The sequence below is a fragment of the Pleurodeles waltl genome, chromosome 4_1 (assembly GCF_031143425.1).
Source record: "Pleurodeles waltl isolate 20211129_DDA chromosome 4_1, aPleWal1.hap1.20221129, whole genome shotgun sequence".
NCBI classification, from domain to species: domain Eukaryota; kingdom Metazoa; phylum Chordata; class Amphibia; order Caudata; family Salamandridae; genus Pleurodeles; species Pleurodeles waltl.
In genome coordinates, this window is record NC_090442.1 from 8,777,495 (window position 1) to 8,801,305 (window position 23,811).

Below are 23,811 nucleotides of genomic sequence, written 5' to 3' on the forward strand. Positions count from 1 at the left end.
CCTTTGTTCTGCCATCCTGGGACAAGCCTGGCTTGACCCCAGGGGGGCAGAAACCTGTCTGAGGGGTTGGCAGCAGCAGCTGCTGCAGTGAAACCCCAGGAAAGGCAGTTTTGGCAGTACCAGGGTCTGTGCTACAGACCACTGGGATCATGGAATTGTGCCAACAATGTCAGGATGGCATAGAGGGGGCAATTCCGTGATCATAGACATGTTACATGGCCATATTCGGAGTTACCATTGTGAAGCTACATATAGGTAGTGACCTATATGTAGTGCACGCGTGTAATGGTGTCCCCGCACTCACAAAGTCCGGGGAATTGGCCCTGAACAATGTGGGGGCACCTTGACTAGTGCCAGGGTGCCCTCACACTAAGTAACTTTGCACCTAACCTTTACCAGGTAAAGGTTAGACATATAGGTTACTTATAAGTTATTTAAGTGCAGTGTAAAATGGCTGTGAAATAACATGGACGTTTTTTCACTCAGGCTGCAGTGGCAGGCCTGTGTAAGAATTGTCAGAGCTCCCTATGGGTGGCAAAAGAAATGCTGCAGCCCATAGGGATCTCCTGGAACCCCAATACCCTGGGTACCTCAGTACCATATACTAGGGAATTATAAGGGTGTTCCAGTAAGCCAATGTAAATTGGTAAAATTGGTCACTAGCCTGTTAGTGACAATTTGTAAAGAGAGAGCATAACCACTGAGGTTCTGGTTAGCAGAGCCTCAGTGAGACAGTTAGGCATCACACAGTGAACACATACCTATAGGTCACAAACTTATGAGCACTGGGGTCCTGACTAGCAGGGTCCCAGTGACACATAACAAACATACTGAAAACATAGGGTTTTCACTATGAGCACTGGGCCCTTGCTAGCAGGATCCCAGTGAGACAGTGAAAACACCCTGACATACACTTACAAACAGGCCAAAAGTGGGGGTAACAAGGCTAGAAAGAGGCTACTTTCTCACACTGCATCTTTAACCCAGCACCACCATAGTGACTCCAAGAACTAGTTGGCTGGTCACCTGATCAGAGGCTCAGGAACATAAAAGGCTTCAACCACATTGCACCCAGCACCTGGACTCTGCCTGCTGTGAGTCTTGCCCCCCAAGTGGGTCATCCCAGTCCTCGATGCTTGGAAGTGGACCTGAATGTGCTCTACCTACCCCACTGTGGTCTCTTGGGTAGAAACAACATAGTGCAATGCATATCCTTGCAGCTCCACATCAGAACTGCCACTATGCAGCACATCTCCAATACAGGAACTTGCACGGCAGCCCACAGCTCCACGGAACCACTACTGTGTGATGTGTCCCCAATGCAGGACTTGGCATTGCAAGCCTCAAATGGCTCCATCCTAAATGACAATGCCAGCCCTTGCAACACTGCCCGCATCTCATCAGAACTGCTGCTGAGAGATGCATCCTTGATGCAGGATCTCGCAGTGCTCTGCAACCAGGATTTAAGGTATTTTGATCAGCTGGCCTAGCTACGTTTTTGTATGTGACCCGCACTCAATCGCGGTTGGGATGAGCTTGTGACTTTGTCCCGCTCTAGGCACTGTTTTCGCTTAAATCTTTAAAATTGTATATCTCTGGTTCTACTGATTAGATTATTGTTGTTTTGGTCTCAAATAAATTATTAAGTTTTACTCTACTTTTCTAAATTCTTCTGGGATTTTTCTTGTGGTGTGTTTTCACTTCATTACTGTTTGAAGTGCTGCATCAATACTTCACACATTGCCTTTAAGTTAAGCCTGACTACTTTAGCGAGAAGCTACCAAAGCGTTAAGTACATGTTGATTTTGGGCCCCATTAAGATTTTCAGTGTCTGCAACTGCACCCGTCGCACACCAGCAACTCCGCCGGCTCCATTCGGAGCCGGCTTCATCGTTGCTGGGTCTTTCCCGCTGGGCAGGCGGGCGGCCTTTTGGCGGTCTCCCGCCCGCCCAGCGGGAAAGTCAGAATGACCGCGGCGGTCATTTGACCGCGGTGCGGTCTTCTGGCGGGGGAACTTTGGCGGGCGGCCTCTGCCGCCCGCTGAAGTTGGAATGACCCTCAATGTGTCTATACAGCTGTGATGTTTGATGAACATGTTAGATGCAGTAAGGGTATACCCTTGAGCAATACAAAGCAGTGATGAGTGGAATGCTCGGGTTAATATCACCCCCTGGTAATTACTCTGGGCCGCATCCCAGTCCATCATTATTTTGTCCAGCATGCTAACTCAGACAGAAATAAGATATGTGCAAATCATTCTTTATCCCACCGGAACTATCCAGCCCAAACTACCAGACCGGGTCAGCTCTGAACCAGAGCACAAGCAATTGCAGACCCATTTCGCCTGAGTTAGGGCTCACTATGGCAGCTTGATTCCAGTGGCACAAAGAGCATCAGTGATTATCAGACTTACCATCTTCTCACCTGTCTCTCTCCTACCCACACGCTCATACAAATGTATGCTCTCCTACACACACACACACACACACAAACACACACGCGCATTTTCTCATACACACAAACACCCACATACACACATGCATGCTCTTCCACACACACACACACTCACACACATGCTCTCTCTCTCCCACACACACATACACACACACATGCATGCTCTCCCACACACACATGTTCTTTCTCTCACACACACACAACACACTCACACACATACATGCTTTCTCTCTTTCACACACACACACATGCATACTCTTCCACACACATGCTCTTTCTCTATCTCTCTCACACACACACTCACACACATGCATGCTCTCTCACACACGCACTTATGCATGCTCTCTCTCTCACACACACACTCACCCACACAGACCTGCACCCACACACACACACTTGCATGCTCTCTCACACACACACACGCACAAACACACACACTGACAGAGTGAACAGTGACACATTGGTTATGTTAGGGAGTCTAGAGTCTCACCACATGAACAGACTATTTAGGAGTGAGACGTGGATAATATTATACACTCTTATCTGCACCCCCATCCTCCAACCCTCACACACAGATTGAATAATGCTGTGATCAGCACTTTCGAAGTGGAGTTTCCTGTATCTCTTATAAAGATCCCTCTCTAGCGGCTCAAGAGATGCAGTTCATACCAGGGCACCTCACTCTGTTTGCTGCACCTCTCAGTATCCTGAATATTATTGGAGGCTCTGATGGCTCAGAGGAGGAATCAACCTTCATCTCCAAGTACTTCTGATGCAATCTTGCAGGACAGAGGTGAGTAAACCTCATCTGGTTAGTGTTATACAGTCTGGGTGGGGGTGGAGGGCTGAAGAAACCCCTCTTTTATCTAATAGTGCATCTAATGCACTCTAGCCAAAGTAAATGTAGTATAATTTGTACACGGCCTGTGCAGGGCAAGAGACGACATCACACATAAATGCAGCACACACAACGCAGCAGACAGATTTGTTGCACTGTGTTGTGGAGGGGAGAAGGAAAGAACCTTGAAGGGACACAGGGCTTGAAAAATCTACTTGACCACTCGCTATGGCGAGCCATTTTTTATGAGGTTGAGCTATTTTTAGAACCTACTCACCCCTTCTGGCGATGGGACAAAGAACAGGTGTTCTGTTCAGGCAGAAACTAAATTAGTAATTAAGATGCCTTTAAATCATATTCTTGTCACATTTGCTCTGTGTTCAGAGACAGAGGTCAAAAGTCAGTTTGTCTTGCGATGCAAATGCTTTTCCTGAAGTGTCTGACCTGTGTAAAATGAAAGGCTGTGGGTATCGGGTCTTTCCTAACACACAACATTTGTATAACTAAGTCAACTTAACAAACATTTCAAAATATATTTCAGTAGCTGTGAAAGACCATTTTTTGTACTTGTGTGATGAAAAAAGATTTTAATAGGATGAAAAAAGTCAGTACACTGTACTTGGTGAAGTACAAACGATAAACATTTTTATTGTCTGTAACTGACGGTGCACTACCACATCATGCTTTAGTAATTATTTATTAAAAGTAAGTGTTTAAACATAAACTGGCAAACACTCCTGCCCTGAGGGCAAAGCTATTAGTAAACTAAGGGGCAAGTCATGCATGGATCATGTGTACCCTATATGTGGGCTAGATTTATTATACATAGAGCAAACATTTGGTGTATTTAAGCAAACAAAAGAGGACTTTTTCTACAGCAGAAATGCTGAACTCGCATATTTGAAGGTGCACTCATACATGAGAATGAAGAAGAAGGTGATTGTAACATACAATATTTGCATAGGATCTCACAATTTGAGACCCGTTTCCGGGTCAAGTACATTAGTTAGGTCGAGTAGATTGTTCAAGCTACTCGACCTGCAGGTCTAGTAACATTTTTATGATTTTTCGAGGCCTGGGACACATCTGCTAAGACTGGCCTTCTGCCATCACGCAACAGACAGCCTTGCACTATGATGCAAAGGCGAGTTAGTGCTCTATTGGATAGGATTTGTACTGGAAGCATACCCTTCCATTGTGAAGTCCTACACTTAGATAAACTCAGAGGGATCCTAATTATTAGGACTTGTGCCATGCCTCGCACCACTCTGGAAATGAAATGAAAACATTTACCCTTGTTAACGCTTTCTTCAAGTCTGATCTGGATATCTTAATAGACTCAGGTTTTCATCCAAAATATAGGTGTTTGTGCTGATCCAACCAACACCCCATGAATCCCTCTGGCGCAAAGTGACACAAAGTAGCGTTAAGAGTTTTTTTAACTAAGGGAGGGGACCCTTTCCAGCACAAAGTACCCTTTCCAGTGGAAACTCAATACTAAAGTATCACTTTGCACCATGCTGAGTCACTTTGCAACGGGGAAAGTGTTAGTAAATCTGGACTTGAGTGTAACTATCCTATCTTGGAACCAGCTGACATTGGCTTGGACCCAGCTTTGGCAGTCACAGTCCTGAGCCGGTGTCCTGTGACATTACTGAGTTATTGTGGCACACACAGGAGTAACTGGCCAGTGTTTCTGCACACTTAGACGTAATGACTTGTAACTGCACTGGCTGACACTGGCGTGCTACCACAAAATGTAGTTTTTAATGTTAATCCGCAAATTTATTGACTCCACAATACTGTTTAGCATCAGATGTGGGGTTAGAGTATTAACCTATACTTCCCTGTGTATGTTTACCTTTGTGATATATCGATCGATGATCATTTGTAAAGATACATGTGCAAGTCAATATTTCCATGTGTGATATTTTGATTAAAAGCACTAACAATCAGTGATCATTCTGGACACACAACAAGACAGAGGCTTATTCTTCACAATCACTGAGAGGCAATGTTCAGTACTGCAAAAACTGAGATGCAACGGGCAGCACTAGTGCACACTGAGAGGCAATGACCAGCACTAGCACACACTGAGAGGCAATGACCATCACTAGCACACACTGAGAGGCAATGACCATCACTGGCACACACTGAGAGGCAATGATCATCACTGGCACACACTGAGAGGCAATGACCATCACTGGCACACACTGAGAGGCTGTGAACAGCATTGGTACACAGTGAGAGACAATGAACAGCATTGGTACACAGTGAGAGACAATGACCAGCACTAGCACACACTGAGAGACAATGACCAGCACTAGCACACACTGAGAGGCAATGACCATCACTGGTGCACACTGAGAGGCAATGACCAGCAGTAGCACACACTGAAAGGCTATGGTCATCATTGGCACACACTGATAGGCAATGACCAACAGAAGCACACACTGAGAGGCAATGACCAGCACTAGCTGTAGGAAAGTACCATCTTGCCTGGTATGTTACCCCCACATTTCACTGTATGTATGTTGTTTTAGTCCATTTGTCACTGGGACCCTGCCAGGCAGGGCCCCAGTGCTCATAGGTATGTGCCCTGTATGTGTTCCCTGTGTGATGCCTAACTGTCTCACTGAGGCTCTGCTAACCAGAACCTCAGTGGTTATGCTCTCGCTGCTTTCCAAATTTGTCACTAACAGGCTAGTGACTAAATTTACCAATTCACATTGGCATCCTGGTACACCCATGTAATTCCCTTGTATATGGTACTGAGGTACCCATGGTATTGGGGTTCCAGGAGATCCCTATAGGCTGGAGCATTTCTTTTGCCACCCATAGGGAGCTCTGACAATTCTTACACAGGACTGCCACTGCAGCCTGAGTGAAATAATGCCCACATTATTTCACAGCCATTTTACACTGCACATAAGTAACTTATAAGTCACCTATATGTCTAACCTTCACCTGGCGAAGGTTGGGTGCAAAGTTACTTAGTGTGTGGGCACCCTGGCACTAGCCAAGGAGCCCCCACATTGTTCAGGGCAATTTCCCCAGACTTTGTGAGTGCGGGGACACCATTACACGCGTGCCCTACACATATGGCACTACCTATGTGCAGCGTCACAACGGTAACTCTGAACATGGCCATGTAACATGTATAAGATCATGGAATTGTCACCCCAATACCATTCTGGAATTGGGGAGACAATTCCATGATCCCCCGGGTCTCTAGCACAGAACCCGGGTACTGCCAAACTGCCTTCCCAGGGTTTTCACTGCAGCTGCTGCTGCTGCCAACCCCTCAGACAGGTTTCTGCCCCCCTGGGTCCAGGCAGCCCTGGCCCAGGAAGGCAGAACAAAGGACTTCCTCAGAGAGAGGGTGTTACACCCTCTCCCTTTGGAAAAGGTGAGAAAGGCTGGGGAGGATTAGCCTCCCCAGCCTCTGGAAATGCTTTGATGAGCACAGATGCTGCCCATCTCTGCATAAGCCAGTCTGCACCGGTTCAGGGATCCCCCAGCCCTGCTCTGGCATGAAACTGGACAAAGGAAAGGGGATTGACCACTCCCCTGACCTGCACCTCCCCTGGGAGGTGCCCAGAGATCCTCCAGTGTGCCCCAGACCTCTGCCATCTTGGATTCAGAGGTGTTTCTGGCACACTGGACTGCTCTGAGTGGCCAGTTCCAGCAGGTGACGTCAGAGGCTCCTTCTGATAGGCTCTTGCCTCTCTTGGTAGCCAATCCTCTTAGCCTGGTGGCCAAACATCCTTTTCTGGCTATTTAGGGTCTCTGCTTTGGGGAATTCGTCAGATAATGAATGCAAGAGCTCATCAGAGTTCCTCTGCATTCCCCTCTTCACCTTCTACCAAAGGATCGACCGCTGACTGCTCCAGGACGCCTGCAAAACCGCAACAAAGTAGCACGACGACTACCAGCAACATTGTAGTTCCTCATCCTGCTGGCTTTCTCAACTGTTTCCAGGTGGTGCATGCTCTGAGGGTAGCCTGCCTTCACCCTGCACCAGTAGCTCCGATGAAATCTCCTGTGGGTCGACGGAATCTTCCCCCTGCTAACGCAGGCAGCAAAAGACTGCATCACTGGTCCTCTGGGTCCCCTCTCATCCTGAACACTGTGGTCCCTGGCACACAGCAACTCTGTCCAAGTGACTCCCACAGTCCAGTGACTCTTCAGTCCAAGTTTGGAGGAGGTAAGTCCTTGCCTCCCCACGCTAGACTGCAAAGCTGTGTTCCCCGTGATTTGCAGCTTCTCCGGCTCCTGTGCACTCTTCCAGGATTTCCTTCGTGCACAGCCTAGCCTGGGTCCCCAGCACTCCGTTCTGCAGTGCCCAGCTCGCTGAGTTGGCATCAGACGTTGTGGGACTCCCTTTTGTAACTTTGCGTGGACTCCGGTTCACTCTTCTTCCAAGTGCCATTTGGGGTACTTCTGCGGGTGATGCCTGCTTTTGTGAGGGCTCTCTGAGTTGCTGAGTGCCCCCTCTGTCTCCTCCTCCAGGTGGCGACATCCTGGTCCCTCCTGGGCCCTTGCAGCACCCAAAAACCTCTAAAGCGACTCTTGCAGCTAGCAAGGCTTGTTGGTGGTCATTCTGCACAGAAACACCTCTGCAAGCTTTATCGCAACGTGTGACATCAGCCTTCCAAAGGAGAAGTCCATAGTCCTCTTCTTTCTTGCAGAACTTCAAGCTTCTTCCAACCAGTGGCAGATTCCATGCATCTTCAGCTGGCATTTCCTGGGCTCCTGCCCACTCTCGACACTGTCGCAACTATTGGACTTGGTCCCCTTGTCTTACAGGTACTCAGGTCCGGAAATCCACTGTTGTTGAATTGCTGGTGTTTGTTCTTCCTGCAGAATCCCCCATCACGACTTCTGTGCTCTCGGGGGGTAGTAGGTGCACTTTACTCCTACTTTTCAGGGTCTTGGGGTGGGGTATTTTTCTAACCCTCACTGTGTTCTTACAGTCCCAGCGACCCTCTACAAGCTCACATAGGTCTGGGGTCCATTTGTGGTTCGCATTCCACTTTTGGAGTATATGGTTTGTGTTGCCCCTATCCCTATGTGCTCCTATTGCAACCTATTGTAATTCTACACTGCTTGCACTACTTTTCTTACTGTTACTTACCTGTTTTGGGTTTGTGTGCATATAACTTGTGTATATTACCTACCTTCTAACTGAGGGTAGTCACTGAGATACTTGTGGCATATTGTCATAAAAATAAAGTACCTTTATTTTTAGTACCTCTGCGTATTGTGTTTTCTTATGATATTGTGCTATATGATATGAGTGGTATAGTAGGAGCTTTGCATGTCTCCTAGTTCAGCCTAAGCTTTGCCATAGCTACCTTCTATCAGCCTAAGCTGCTAGAAACACCTCTCTTCTACTAATAAGGGATAAATGGACCTGGCACAAGGTGTAAGTACCACAAGGTACCCACTGTAAGCCAGGTCAGCCTCCTACAGTGAACATTCTTCATGCAAGCTTACACTCAGTGACCAGTCTTCATACACACTGATATTTATTGGAATGATGACACACACTAACTGAGGCTATTACAAGTTCCCCTATGATATTGTTCTCCAGCTACAGGCAAGTGATCCTCTCCCACATGTAAAGTTAAATGCTGGAATCTGTGATTTCTTCTCCAGGTGGCCCGCAGATCCCTCGTGTAAGGAAGCAGGCAATGGCCCTGGGAGTGATGGTTGCAGTCACCACATTCATAAACATCGTGCTCTACCGTCTGGGTAAGAAGTGTGGAGTTGACTTTCAGACCCTACGACCCCCTGTGGCACGTTTCTGATTGAGACATGATTAGAAGAACTGCAAATGAAAAGAAATAAAGGCTCCTAATTGTACATTTTAACCACAGAGGTGCAGTTTGTAGTTGTTCGTCGGCCCCAGCATTAACGCCTGATTCACAGTTTTGTCCTAAACATTGTTCAATATAGTACATTCTGCTGGATGGTGATGACGATGAAGATTAAGGGCCCAATTCTCAAGGGTAAAGTTAGATCAAAAGTATAACTTTACTGCTTTCCAATATTCACAAAGGTAAAGTACTGCTGGTAACTTTACTACTAGTGATTTTACTACTAGTAGGTTCACTAGCAGTAAACTGGCTCATAGTAACTTACCTTTGTGAATACCAAAAAATAGTAAAGTTAGATTTTCGGTCCAAGTTAGACTTTAGGTCTAAACTTACACTTCAGGTGTAAAGTTAGAGTTCATGTGTAAAGTTACACTTCAGGTGTAAAGTTGGACTTCCGGTGTAAAGTTAGACTTCAGATGTAAAGTTAGAATTTTGGTCTAACTTTATCTTTGTGAATGAGGCCCTAAGTGCTGACAGTTGTAGAAGGATCCTGAAGGGCGTGCCCCGGTCTGTGATGATGATGGGATTAAAAAATGTTGTCAGTGTTGAGAGCTACAAATGGCTCCTGAAGAAAATGCCATCGTCAGTGATAATGATGATGATGATTATTAAGGCCCTCACTTTGACATCGGAGGTTAAAACCGCCTATCGCCATGGCAACGGCCGCCAAAAGACCGTTGCCGCAGCTACCAGCCGTCCGCCATATTATGACCATAGCAGGATTTTGGCCACAAGAAGGGTGGAAATCTGGCTAAGGCCATACTGGCGGATGACGGTAAGGTGACGCTGCTACCACCAGCAGCGCCACACCAGTAGACCACCGCTAACCGTATTATGACAAATAATACAGCCTGGCAGTGTTCTGCTGGCGGGTGCTGCTGGCGGTAGCAGCGCCCCGTCCCGTCTCCTGCCGGAAGACCCCCTGGATCCATGTAAGTCGGGTCTCCGACAGGGGAGAGGGATGGGGGGTGTTGTGTGTGTGTGTGTGTGGGTGTGTGTGCATGTATGTGTGAGAGTGTGCTTGAATGCGGGTGTGTGATTAGTATTGATTGCATGCCTGACTGTATTGAAGTGTGCGTGCCTGAATGTATTGAAGTGTGAGTGCGTGAATGTATGGAATTCGGAATGCATGTCTGCGTGTATGTTTTGAAGTGTGTGCGGATGTGTGTGTGAATGGATGAATGCATGTGTGTATGTATGTGTGAATGAGTGTGTGTTTGCGTGTGTGTGTGAAGGGAGGAGTGAATGTGGGGGGATGGGAGGCTGTATGGAGAGGTGGGGGGTGGGGGCCTCCTATCAGTAACAGGGAAGGAATTCTCTGTCACTGATAGGGCCTACCGCCATGGCGGTAGGCGGGGTCATAATCCCGCAGGCGGTACAATGGCAGCCGCCTGGCTGGAGATGGTTATCTCCAGCCTGGCAGCTGCTACCGCCATGGCAGTCGGAGTGGTACATTGGCGGGTTTGCTTCAGCCAACACGCCAATGTCATAATGTGGCAGTAAATACAGCCAACCTGTTGGCAGCACTACCGACACATTAACGGCGGACCACCAGGGTCATAATGACCTCCTAAGTGTTCTGAGTCCTGAGAGCTGTGAAAGGCTCCTGAAGGGATTGCTTGTGTCAGTGATGATGATGGTGATTAATAAATCTTGTCAGAGTTGAGAAGGAGGCGCTCAAGTCATTGTTGATGATGATGATCATCATCATTAAGTGTTCTGAGTTTAAAGAGCTGTGGAAGGGATCTAAAGGAGGCACCATGGCAAGTGATGATGATGGGATGATGATGATTGTTAAATGTTGTCAGGGTTCAAAGCTACAGATGGCTCCTGAAGGAGGGGCCTTGGTCATTGTTTCTGATGATGATGACGATGATGAAGATAATTAAGTGTTCTGAGTCTCGAGAGCTGTGGAAAACTCCTAAAGGGGCCGCTGTGGCCGGTTATGATTATGATGATGGTTATGACGATAGTGAAGATGGTGATGATATTGATCATGATGATTGTAGGAAACTGGCCCAGTGTGCGGTGGACACCTTTGGTGTTACACCTTATATTGGGTCATGGTAACCCTGATTAAACAGTGTTATAGTGTCTAGGTAGCTATGGCTCTCTAGTGGTAGCTGTGGTGAGCAGCCAAGACTTATCTAGAAGGCTTGTGAAGCACTTGCAACTTATCACACATGAAAGGAACCACACAATGTTGCAAAAATAAAGGTATTTTATTATAGGTACACCGAACTAGACTACCATTTGTATACCTCCCTCTGGAGGTGTGAACACACCTCCAGAAAAGCATAAATTATCAAGGGGGGGCAAACTATAGACTAAGAAAATGGAATGCAAAAAGGTGTCCCCCTCCAGAGTGTATGAAGTAGTTAGCCAAGGGCTGGGGAAGAGTGGAACACCTAAAGGTAAGTACCTAGAAGATCCCAAGCGGTCGGGTGCAGAGAGGTAACCCAGTCGTCACATAGGCTAACATCGTGGTTGGAGGACTGCAGAAACAGGACCAAGCCGGTGGAACTCAAGGGCGGATACCGGGTGAAGAGGATCTGCAAAAGAAAGAGACAGAGTCCAGTAGACGCAGGAGTGTTCAGGTGGGGCAGGAGGCAATGCCCCCCTTTCTGTAGCTGAAGATCTGGGTCGTCGGTGATGGATGAAGTCTAGCTGCGGGGTCCAGGAGCTGCAGAGAAGTCCATGAAGTCACTTGTGAACTGTCCCTCGTCGGTCGGCAGTTTGCAGATGGGTCAGTGGTCAGGAAGACCACCAACAAACACAGGGAACTGCAAAAAAGCTGAGTTGTGGAGGACCAGCAAGATCCTGGGGACTCGACCCTTGGAGGGGAGTCTGGACTGACCCTTAGGATGCAGGAGAGGCAGAAGAAGTCAGAACGACCACAAGCAACCCACTGGCTGCAGGCACAGTAAGTTTCAGTGAGGCTTGGTCAACACACACAAAGAGTAGCCCACATTGCTGGAACTGCAGAGAGGGGACTGTCTTTGCAGGGGTAGAGTGCGGGGCTGGGCTACTTGGAGCATGAAGATCCCTCGGAGCAGGAGTCAACAAGCCTTGGTTGGTGTAAAGGTTGGGGTGCACAGGGGTTCTGACCCAGTGGGAGAGGCTAGGGCTCACCATCTCCCACATTGGACAGAAGGCAGAGAGGACCAAGGGGATCCCTCAGATCCATCACATATGTTGGAGAATCTTTGCAGACGTGAAGGACAGAAGATCCCACCAGCCAGACGTCATTGCCTTAGGTGTCTGCGGATACAGGGGATTGACCCCTTTACTCTGAGGAAGATTCCTTCTTGCTTCTTGGTGCAGTCGAAGTCTTGTCAAACCCAGAGGATGCACAGCCTTAGAGATGTTGCAGAATGCTGAGCTGAGGAAACAATGTTGCAAAGAGAAGACTTCTCAGGTGGTGCAGCCTTGTCTGGTTCCTGTGTAGCCCAACAGCAGTTTCAGAGGCCAGAAGTAGAAGATATCCTTGCAGTATCTTGCACAACGAATCTGGAGACCCACCCGCAAGGGAGTCCCTAATTAGCCCAAAAAGGGGGTTCGGTCACTCTCCGAGGTGACTACCAATTAGACTCTGTCAATCACTGACATCAGCTGCCTGACCTACCCAGTCAGATGGTCCCGGAGGCTCCTGCACATCTTGTTTCCAATATGGCAGAACCAAGTAGCCACCTAGAGGAGCTCTGGGCACCACTCCATGGGTGGAGATGGACAGGGGAGTGGTCACTCCCCTTTCCGTTGTGTATTTCACACCAGAGCGGGGACCAGTGGTCCATGGACTGGTGCAAACTGGATTATGCGAGGAGGGCACCAAATGTGCCCTTTAAAGCAGTCTGGTGGCACAGGGAGCCTACCCCATCCAGCCCAATAACACCTGTTTCCAAGGAAAGGAGGTTGCACCCCTCTTCTACATGCAATCCTTTGTTCTGCCATTCCCTGCTCGAGCTGGTCAAGCGGCAGGAGGGCAGAATCGTGTCTGAGGGGCTGCAGCAGTGCAAGCTGCCAGCAGTCACCGAAAGACTGGTAGGGGCAGAACCTGGGGGATCCTCTAAGGGACTCCCAGAGTGCATGGAATCATGCCACCAATACTGGAATCAGTATTGGGGTATGATTCTGACAAGTTTGATACCAAATATGTCCAGTTTTGGAGTTACCTTTATGTAGTTGGACAACAGGCAGTGATCAGTGGCCAGTATATAGATAAAATGGGTTCCTCACACTTATGAAGTCCAGGGAATTGGAAATTGAGTTTGTAAGGGCACCTCTGCTCATGCAGGGGTGCCTACACACACTGGGACTTGCACCCTGTCCTTTGGGCTGAAAAGGCCTTAGGGGTGACTAACAGTGACCGGATGTAGTGACCAGCAGTGAAAGGGTGCATGCACCTTTTCACACAGGCAGCAATTTTGCATGGGCTCCCATGGGTGACATAATATATGCTGCAGCCCATGATCAGACCCCTGGAGTACCAATGCCCTGGGTACCTAAGTACCATCTACCAGGGGATTACAGGAGTACACCAGTATGCCAACTGTGAGGTGTATGAAGTACCAAAGCAACCAAATCTGGAGGCGAGAGCATAATCACTGAGGCCCTGGTTAGCAGGATCCCAGTGAAAACAGCTGAAGCACACTGACATCAAACAATACGTGGGGGTAACCATGCCAGAAAGAGAGGACTTTCCTACAATTATGGTGATGGTGATGATGGTTATGATTTTAGTGAAGATGGTGATGATATTGATGATGATGATGGTGTTAATAAATGTTGTCAGGGTTAAGAGCTACAGATAGCTCCTGAAGGGGACACTGTGGCCAGTGATGATGATGATGGTGATGATGATGATGATTATTACATGTTGTCAGGGTTAAGAGCTACAGATGGCTCGTGAAGGAGGCGCCCTGGTCATTGTTGGGGACAATAGTGATGATGATGGTGATGACGATGAAGATGATGGTGATTATTAAATGTTGTCATGGTTGAGTGCTTCAGATGGCTCCTGAAGGGGGCGCCGTGGCCAGTGATGATGATGATGATTATTAAGTGTTCTGAGTCTCAAGAGCTGTGGAAGGCACCTGAAGGGGGCGCTGTGACCAGTGATGATGTTGATGGTGATGATGATGATGATAATTATTAAGTGTTCTGAGTCTTGAGAGCTGTTAAAGGCTCCTGAAGGGGGCGCCGTGGCCAGTGATGATGATGATGATGATGACAATGTCAATGATGCATCACAAGGGGCCACCATGAAGAGCAGTCGCTGATGAAATGTGAAAGTGCTGTAAACACCTGCGCTGCCTTCGCCTGACTGAAATAAGGGCACCCGTGTTCAACAGGGAGTGGGGGAAACTAGCTCATCCTTTAATGTACATTTTAAGCAAAATTGGCTAAGCAGCCCTAGGTTCTGAAGGCAAGGCTCACAGTGAGCACACGTCACCAATGTAATCTGGGTATAAACTCTCCACTATTCACAACGTTTTCCACCAGGTCCTCCTGAACAGCCATTCAGGACCCCTCTCCCTGAACAGTGCCAGAACATTCAATATTATTTGCTCCCTTCACTCCCTCAGGGACAGCTTCTTCCTTGGTGTCTCCTTTTCTGCTTTCCCTCCTACACCCACCATCTTTCTCCTCCTTTCAATCCTCTCTCTCTTTATCACCTCCCCTCTACCTTCTCCCTCGTTGCTGCCCTTGGCCCTCAGTCCTTCTTCTTTTCTATGTCCTTCACTTTGTGCCTCTCTCTCTCCATCCCTCAGGAAGCTGCACTGATCCTGCCCTGGAGACCCTTCACATACACTCCTGGGATCACAGCTGCGTTTTATACGAAGATTAAATCACATTTCCAAGTTAGTGAATAGAAACAATAGGTTTAAGTTTGACTCAAGGAGCTTTAGTCTGATTTCTTAGTTATTATGATTCTGTAAAATTCTATTAACATCAACTTGCAGACATCGCACCCAAAGGAGGTGTGATGGTGCCACTTGAGCTATTAAAATAAATAAAATGCAAAAACCTGCCATCACGTACCTGTGCATGTGGTGGTATTTGTGAAACGTGGACTTAGGTGGGAAGCAACAGAGCTCAAAGTTAGCTGGGAAGTGCAGAAGAAAACACACTGTATTGAGGCAGAGTCTGAAATATATACTTATTAAAGAACAGCAGTAATTACAAAAAATTGGGCCGAAGAGTGTGGAACGTACATTTATACCAACCAATCTATACCTTCCGACATACCATGGAGACGGGAAGGGGGTTTCACTGCCAGTACTCTTCACTGGTCCTCCTCCTACCTTTTCAGTGTACACCAGCTTGTTCACATCGACACATCCAGGTCCCAGGAGATCCCATTACCTGCAAGATTGACACCAACATGTTCACAATTAACACCTCCAGGTCCCAAAAGATCCCAGGAGGTGTTCCACAGGGATCAACACCAGCTTGTTCACATGGACTACTCCAGGTCAGAGAAGATCCCATTACCTGTGGAGTCCCACGGGGATCGACATCATATGGCATCCTACAGGGATATACACCATCTTGTTCACTTAGACACCTCCTGGTCCCAGAAGATGCCATCACGAAGTTCCACGTGATTGACACCAACGTGTTCACAATCACACCTTCACGTCCCACAACATCCCATCACCTGCGGAGTCTCATGGGGATTGACACCAGTTTATTCACATGGACACCACAAGGTCCCAGAAGACCCTTTCACCTGCAGAGCCCCTCAGGGATTGACACCAGTTTGCTCACATGGACACCTCCAGGTCCCAGAAGACCTCCATCACCTGCGGACTCTCCCGGGGATCGACACCAGCTTTGTCACATGGACATCTCCAGGTGATTGCCACCAGCTTGTTTACATGGACACCTCCAGGTCCCAGAATACCCTTATCACCTGTAAAGTTTCCCAGGGATTGAGAACAGCTAGTTCACATGGACTCTTCTAGGTACCAGGAGACACCCTCACCTGAGGAGTCCCACAGGGATCAACACTAGCTTGTTCAGATGGACACCTCAAGGGGAGCCACACTGACTTGTTCACATTGACACTTCCAGGTCCCAGAAGATGCCATCACAGTCGTCATCCCACAGGGATCGACACCAGCTTGTTTGTTCACATGGACACCTCCAGGTCCCAGAAGATCCCCATTACTTGCAGAGTCCCCCAGGGTTTTACACTGTCTCTTGTTATCCTTCCCTCTAAGTGGAGCCCCTTGGGGCTCTACGTGCAGATAATGCCATCAAAAAACACAAACCTGCCCAAACCTACTTGAACCTCAACGTAACCTTGACAGAATTGTTTTGTTTGCCATGAACCTGAAATAGTGCAAACCTGGCTCTTTGAGAAGAACCTTGACTGCTTTGAACCCCAACTTTCTCCAAATATCTAGTCACTTGGCTTCACCTTGGACACAAAGCTCTCCCCCAAAATAAAGAGGTACTGTTTCTTCCAGAAAGTGACTTCAGAACTGCTTTTGTATCTAGATGGTGGTGATGCCTTGCTCCTTGGCATCCCAGTCTCCACACTGGCACCCGCTAATCAACATACAAGCTGCAGCATGTCTCATCCAGAGCCTGAACAAATATCATATGACCCCCATCATATCATCCCCACCCCCATGGCATGGTCGGTTAGATAATGTTTGTAAGTTGAGGAGGAGTGGCAGGTTAGTTAATGGTAAGTTGGATATGGTAGTTATCTATGGTAGGTTGGTTGTACTAGGTTAGGTATGATGGATACAGGAAGTTAAGTATTGTAGGTTCGGTATGGTAGCTAGGTGTGTGGTACATTTGTAGCTATGGTAGGTTAGGTGTACTAGGTTAGGTAAGAGAGATGTGGGGAGTCAAATATTGTAAGTTTGGTTTGGTAGATAGCTGCGTGGTCCATTTGGTAGTTATGGTCGGTTAAGAGTACTAGGTTAGGTATGAGCGATATGGGAAGTCAAGTATTGTATGTTAGTTTTGTTAGGTCTGTGGGGATGGTGGTAATGTAGGTTTGTAGCTGGAGATGTTAGGTGTTTACGGTAGGCAGGTTTGGTAAGTTAAGTATGATAGGTAGGCATGATATATTTGGTAAGTATGATACATTATGTATGTTAGGTTAGGCAGGGGAATCAGAGTAGGTAAGGTATGTAAGGTAGTTATGTAGTTAAGTTGGACAGTTAGATAGTGTAGGTTAGGTACAGTAGGTATAGTAGGTAGGTAGGTCAGGTAAGTTAGGTGTGGGGTAGATATGGTTGGTAGGTAGATAGTTTAGGTATATTAGGTTTGATAGGTAAGTAGGTTAGCTATTGAAGTAATACTAGTTAGGTATGTTATATGGCTATGTAAGTTATGGTTGGTTATGTGTGGTATATTACAAATGGCAAACAAGCCAATGGCTTAAAAAGGTTGACCCAAAGTACCTTTCTGAAGATTATATGTTGTCTTGTATGTGATGTGTTTTTTCTATGATGTGTAGCCTGTAGCGTGTAGTGATGACATGAGATCTTGTCAAACAGTTACACTGTGTGGAGCTAAAGTTGTGTCCACAAAGAAGAGTGTTATGGAAGGAGTGAGAAGGTGACCGCTGCCCTGCACAAGGCACGCACAGCAACATTTTGTACATTTGAGACCTTTGACCCAGGGCTAGTATTTTCAATTGATTATTTTTATTGAATGTTTAGGAAAGCCTACATGGGCACATGTTTTTATTTTGTGAACTAAAAAGCTGTATGTCCTACAACAGCAAAGTAAACGTATGACTGTGCAAGGGCAGTTTGTGCGGTGTCTTAAAGATGGGCTCACCCATTCATACAGTGAGCACCTAAAAAGGCATAAACCATTCTTCTCCTATAGATTGATGTTTTAAGAAAGGAGATTTGTGTGGACAACCACATGTGGCACCATCCATGTGTGGCGCATCAGTGGATTGTGGATGGTTCAAGGCTCGGGAGCCTGACCTGTCCTCTGGTGACTAGTTGTTTTTCACTGTGGCCATGAGAGCCCTTTTTTTCCATCACTTAGATGTTCACCAGGGAAACAAATTTCAGGAAGTGTCCTGTGAGCACCATTTGTGTATGAGCTCCCTTTGTGCATACGTGGGTCATGTTGGTATTACAGAAGAGGCCAATGATGCTTGTGCGGCAACTTGTACAATACGGATTACATTGGTGCCTCTTTTCCACCACTTAGATGTTCACCAGGGGACATATTACAGGAAGTGTCCTATGGGCGCTATTTGTATATGAGCTCCCTTCATGCTCACCTGCGTCACGTTGGTATTATAGAAGAGGCCAATGATGCTTGTGTGGCAACTTGTATAATACGGATCACATTGGTGCCTCTTTCCCACCAGCAGGAGCACAAGGGGGCTTTCCCTCTTTTGCATGTAGATGGTGTAGGAAAGTACCATCTTGCCCCTGGCATGTTACCCCCATTGTCACTGTATGTATGTTTGTTTTTGCCCATGTGTCACTGGGATCCTGCTAGGCAGGACCCCAGTGCTCATAATGTATGCCCTGTATGTGTTCCCTGTGTGGTGCCTAACTGTATCACTGAGGCTCGACAAACAGATGTCAGGGCACTCATGAATAAAAGTTCAGTCCTCCAATTGTGTCAAGACTTGGTAAGCCATCGAATATGAGTCGGACCAGGATAGTAGGCAAAGTTCAATTTAATCTTGAAATGCAAGATCCATTAGAGCAACAATAACTGTCCTTGGAAACCAATATCCATGATGCAACAACAGCCAACACGTTTTTCGTCCTATGAGATAAATATTCTCAAAGACTTCATCAGGGCTGTGAAACATATAAATGGTAACCATGATTATAGTCGAGCTCGTCCCACTGGGCATCTTGTATCATTGCCCCTGTGACTTTTGTGAGAAAACCTATCAAAAATTGTGACTTTGTGTGACATAAACAATAATAAAAGCATTAGGTTACACAGAAGGCCACCATAATACAAGCTAATAGTCCATAACAAAGCAAAATAACATGAAAGAATACCATGTAAATGAGATTAGCAAGGATTAATATTTAGTAAACAAAGAAAAGAGACCAATGGGAAAAAACAAATTAGAGAAATCAGTAGCATTAAGATCGTCATGACACCCGCGTGCACATCCTCACAAAAATAGAGAGAGTGTGTCCCAAACAGTCAACAGGAGTCCAAAAAGAATTGAAGAAAAACCATATTGTTAACAGCTTCTTCTAATGCCAAAAGTAGTGCTATGAAAAGTAATCCAGTATTCATAAGGCATACCTTCCATAATAGTTGAAGGGACTTCCGAGCCGGTAAGCTTAAAAAGCGCTTCTGCAATCCCCATCACAAGCAAACTATACTCAGGTGTCCACAATAAAGCGATATCCCAAACTGAGCCCTACTTGATTACAAAACTGACATGCAAATAGCTGCACAATTAATAATAAACTCTAATAATTGCATCAAGATTTCTACATACCCCGTATGCTAACGTCCAAAATTTATGCCATGCTGTTCAGTATATTGAATAAAAAGTCCACTGTAAATAAGCAATTGAAGTATAAAAGTTAATTTTTAACCCAAGTAAAAATTTCTGCTAAATAATGATCGAAAATCCCCATAATCAGCCTGCTCGCTCACCTTTAATTTAAACAGGTGGAAAACCGTGTTGCTGTCCTCCCGCGGTGTTCCTAAATATAGTGTCACGAAAAGCACCGGCACTCGGGGAGAACCCATAATTTATAGCGTACTCCCAGACGTTCGCATATTAAAAGTAAAAGAGGACTAGTGTCCCCACCGCGGGCGCCCCCTCTTGGAAATGAAAAATAATTCTATACCGCAGTTGACGATTATTCATTACTGTGCCCAAACATGGGCTACAGCAAACCCCAAACCCAACACAACGACTAGAGGAGATTAGGAATAGCACCTCTTGCAGAATTAAGGGACAAGGTGTATCTGTCTAAATCAGGCATTACCCCTAAGGAAATACGTAAAACGTATTTAGAATGCCATACCCACATTTTATCAGTGCCTACCTAGAAAAACGGGTGCCATATTGAATGTAAAAACCACAGCAATACATGGTGACAATAAGTACCTAAACCGTAACAAAGGCATTGCCAAACTTATTATTTGGGTCACATTAAAAAAGGACAGGAGAAAGAAAAGGATAATAAGCTATGATGTAACTAAATGAGGACATTTCACACATGTGTCATGACCATCTCGCTGAGTTGGACTCCGACGTCGTGTGACCCTCCTCTGTGACTCTGAGTCGACAGCTGTCCTCAGATCTTCTAAGTGCCTGCTCTGGTACTTCTGTGGGTGCTGCCTGCTTCTGCGAGGGCTCTCTGAGTTGCTGAGCGCCCCCTCTGTCTTCTCCTCCAAGGGGCAACATCCTGGTCCTTCCTGGGCCCCAGCAGCACCCAAAATCCTCAACTGCGACTCTTGCAGCTAGCAAGGCTTGTTTGCGGTATTTCTGCTAGGAAACACTTCTGCAACCTCCAGCACGCCGCGGGACATCTTCCGCCCAAAGGAGAAGTTCCTAGCCCTTTTCGTTGTTGCAGAGTCTTCGGCTTCTTCCACCCGGAGGCAGCCCTTTTGCACCTTCATCCATAACTCTTGGACTTGGTCCCCTTCCTTTACAGGTCCTCAGGTCCAGGAATCTGTCTTCAGTGTTTTGCTGGTGCTTGTGGTTCTTGCAGAATCCCCTATCACGACTATTCTGTCTTTCTAGGATAGTAGGGTAACATTACTCCTACTTTTCAGGGTCTTGGGGTGGGGTATTTTGGATACCCTTACTGTTTTCTTACAGTCCCAGTGACCCTCTACAACCTCCCATAGGCCTGGGGTCCATTCGTGATTCGCATTCCACTTTTCGAGTATATGGTTTGTGTTGCCCCTAGGCCTATGTCTACCTATTGCATTCTTTTGTGATTCTACATTGTTTGCACTACTTTCCTTACTGTTACTTACGTGTTTTGGGTTTGTGTACATATCATTTGTGTATATTACTTACCTCCTAAGTGAGGGTATCCTCTGAGATACTTTTGGCATATTGTCACTAAAATAAAGTACCTTTATTTTTAGTAACTATGAGTATTGAGTTTTCTTATGATATTGTGCTATATGATATAAGTGGTATAGTAGGAGCTTTGCATGTCTCCTAGTTCAGCCTAAGCTGCTTTGCCATAGCTACCTTCTATTACCTAAGCTGCTAGAAACACCTCTATTCTACTAATAAGGGATAACTGGACCTGGCACAGGGTGTAAGTACCACAAGGTACCCACAATAAGCCAGTCCAGCCTCCTACATTGGCGGTGGGATGAGTACTTGTAACTGCTTTACCACTTTGTCATTTGGTGCTTTTCATAAGAAAATCATATACCAAATAGTTCAGTATATGTACATTTAACCAAAACAGTTTACTTTTCTATTCTAAAACTTTTAACTAAGTTTCTGAAAAGTTCTGAAAACTTTCAAAAGTTTTCTAAAAGTTTGAAAACTTTTTTTCTCTATATTTTCAAAAGTTCTAAAACTTTTTATCTCTCTGTCTTAAACCTTTTTCTATCATGTCTACAGTAGAGGCTACTTCCAAAGTTGTTCAGGCAACTTATGAAAGTTTAGACTACAAGAATTTGAGGGGTCTCTGCATGGATAGAGGTTTAAGCATAGGTAAGAATCCATTAAAAGAGTTTCTCTTTAATCTGCTCTTACAAGATGACCAGAACCAGTCTGGCCCATCCCAGGAGAGGGTAGAAAAAGGGGAGGCTTTCCAGTCAGACTCAGAAGAGTTCCCTGAAGATGCTGGGGAGGGTTCTTGTGGACTGTTCAGTGAAGGCCTTGGAAGGTTGGTTGCATGGCAGTAAAGTTTCTGACTATGAAAGCCTGTATAATCTTATTCTGAGAGAGCATATTCTTAACAATTGTGTGTCTGACTTGTTGCACCAATACCTAGTAGACTGTGATCTGACCTCTCCCCAAGAAGTGGGAAAGAAGGCAGACAAATGGGTCAGAACAAGGGTGAACAGCAAAGTTCATACAGGGAGTGTCAAGGATGGCAAGAAGAAGGATGGTAAGTCTTCTGCCAAGGGTGGGGACAAAAGTAAACATTCTGAATCTTCTTCAGGCCCACAAAAATCCTCTGGGGGTGGTGGGTCCAAATCATCTTCAAACAATCAGAAAAAGCCTTGGTGTTATTTATGGAAAGTGAAAGGCCATTGGGCAAGTGATTCCACTTGTCCAAAGAAAAACATCAAACCTCCCACCACCAAAACCCCAACTGCAACCTCTAGTGCCCCTAGTAATAGCAGTGGTGGTGGGAAGTCTACTACTAATAGCTTTTAGACCTGACATCCTCAGGGTGCTCACCCCTAACTTTTTGCCTGCCTCCCTCCACTTTTTGGACACTGTTTTTGCTGGCTTTTAGACTCTGCACACTTTACCACTGCTAACTGCTAACCAGTGCTAAAGTGCATATGCTCTCTCCCTTTAAACATGGTAACCTTTAATCATACCTGATGGGACTATTTAATTTACTTATAAGTCCCTAGTAATGTGCACTATATGTGCCTAGGGCCTGTAGATTAAATGCTACTAGTGGGCCTGCAGCACTGGTTGTGCCACCCACTTAAGTAGTCTTGTCTTAGGCCTGCCATTGCAAGGCCTGGGTGTGCAGTTCACTGTCACCTCGACTTGGCATTTAAAAGTACTTGCCAAGCTTAAACCTCCCCTTTCTCCACATATAAGTCACCTCTAATGTGTGCCCTAGGTAACCCCTAGAGCAGGGTGCTGTGTGGGGGAAAGGCAGGACATGTACCTGTGTAGTTTACATGTCCTGGTAGTGTAAAACCCCTAAAATCGTTTTTGCACTACTGTGAGGCCTGCTCCATTCATAGGCTAACATTGGGGCTGCCCTCATACAGTATTGAAGTGGTAGCTGCTGATCTGAAAGGAGTAGGAAGGTCATATTTAGTATGGCCAGAATGGTAATACCAAATCCTGCTGACTGGTGAAGTTGGATTTAATATTACTATTCTAGAAATGCCACTTTTAGAAAGTGAGCATTTCTTTGCACTAAAATCTTTCTGTGCCTTACAATCCACGACTGGCTGGGCTTGGTTGACAGCTCCTTGTGCATTCACTCAGACACACCCCAAACACAGGGTACTCAGCCTCACTTGCATACATCTGCATTTTGAATGGGTCTTCCTGAGCTGGGAGGGTGGAGGGCCTGCTCTCACACAAAGGACTGCCACACCCCCTACTGGGACCCTGGCAGACAGGATTGAACTGAAAGGGGACCTGGTGCACTTCTTAGCCACTCTTTGAAGTCTCCCCCACTTCAAAGGCACATTTGGGTATAAAACAGGGCCTCTGCCCTACTTCATCAGACACTTGCTGGAGAAGAAACCTGAACCAGAAACTACATCCTGCCAAGAAGAACTGCCTGGCTGCTCAAAGGATTCACCTGTCTGCTTTCTACTAAGGACTGCTGCCTTGCTGTTGGCCTGCTGCCTTGCTGAACTCTTGTCTGGCTGTGAAAGTGCTCTCCAAGGGCTTGGATAGAGCTTGCCTCCTGTTCCCTGAAGTCTCAGGACCAAAAAGACTTCTCTTTTTCACTTGGACGCTTCGTGCAGTGAAAT

At 46.4% G+C, this 23,811-nt stretch overlaps 1 protein-coding gene across 1 annotated transcript in view; it reads left to right on the forward strand.

Moving 5' to 3' along the window:
- Positions 1-3,111: 3,111 nt before the first annotated feature.
- LOC138288399 (E3 ubiquitin-protein ligase TRIM39-like) overlaps positions 3,112-23,811 on the forward strand; it is a 74,513-nt gene continuing 53,813 nt past the window's right edge. The window contains exons 1-2 of the mRNA XM_069229960.1: positions 3,112-3,247; positions 8,954-9,049. Of these exons, the coding sequence (XP_069086061.1) occupies positions 3,184-3,247; positions 8,954-9,049 (160 nt within the window). The 5' untranslated portion in view covers positions 3,112-3,183. The remainder of the gene's footprint in view (positions 3,248-8,953; positions 9,050-23,811) is intronic.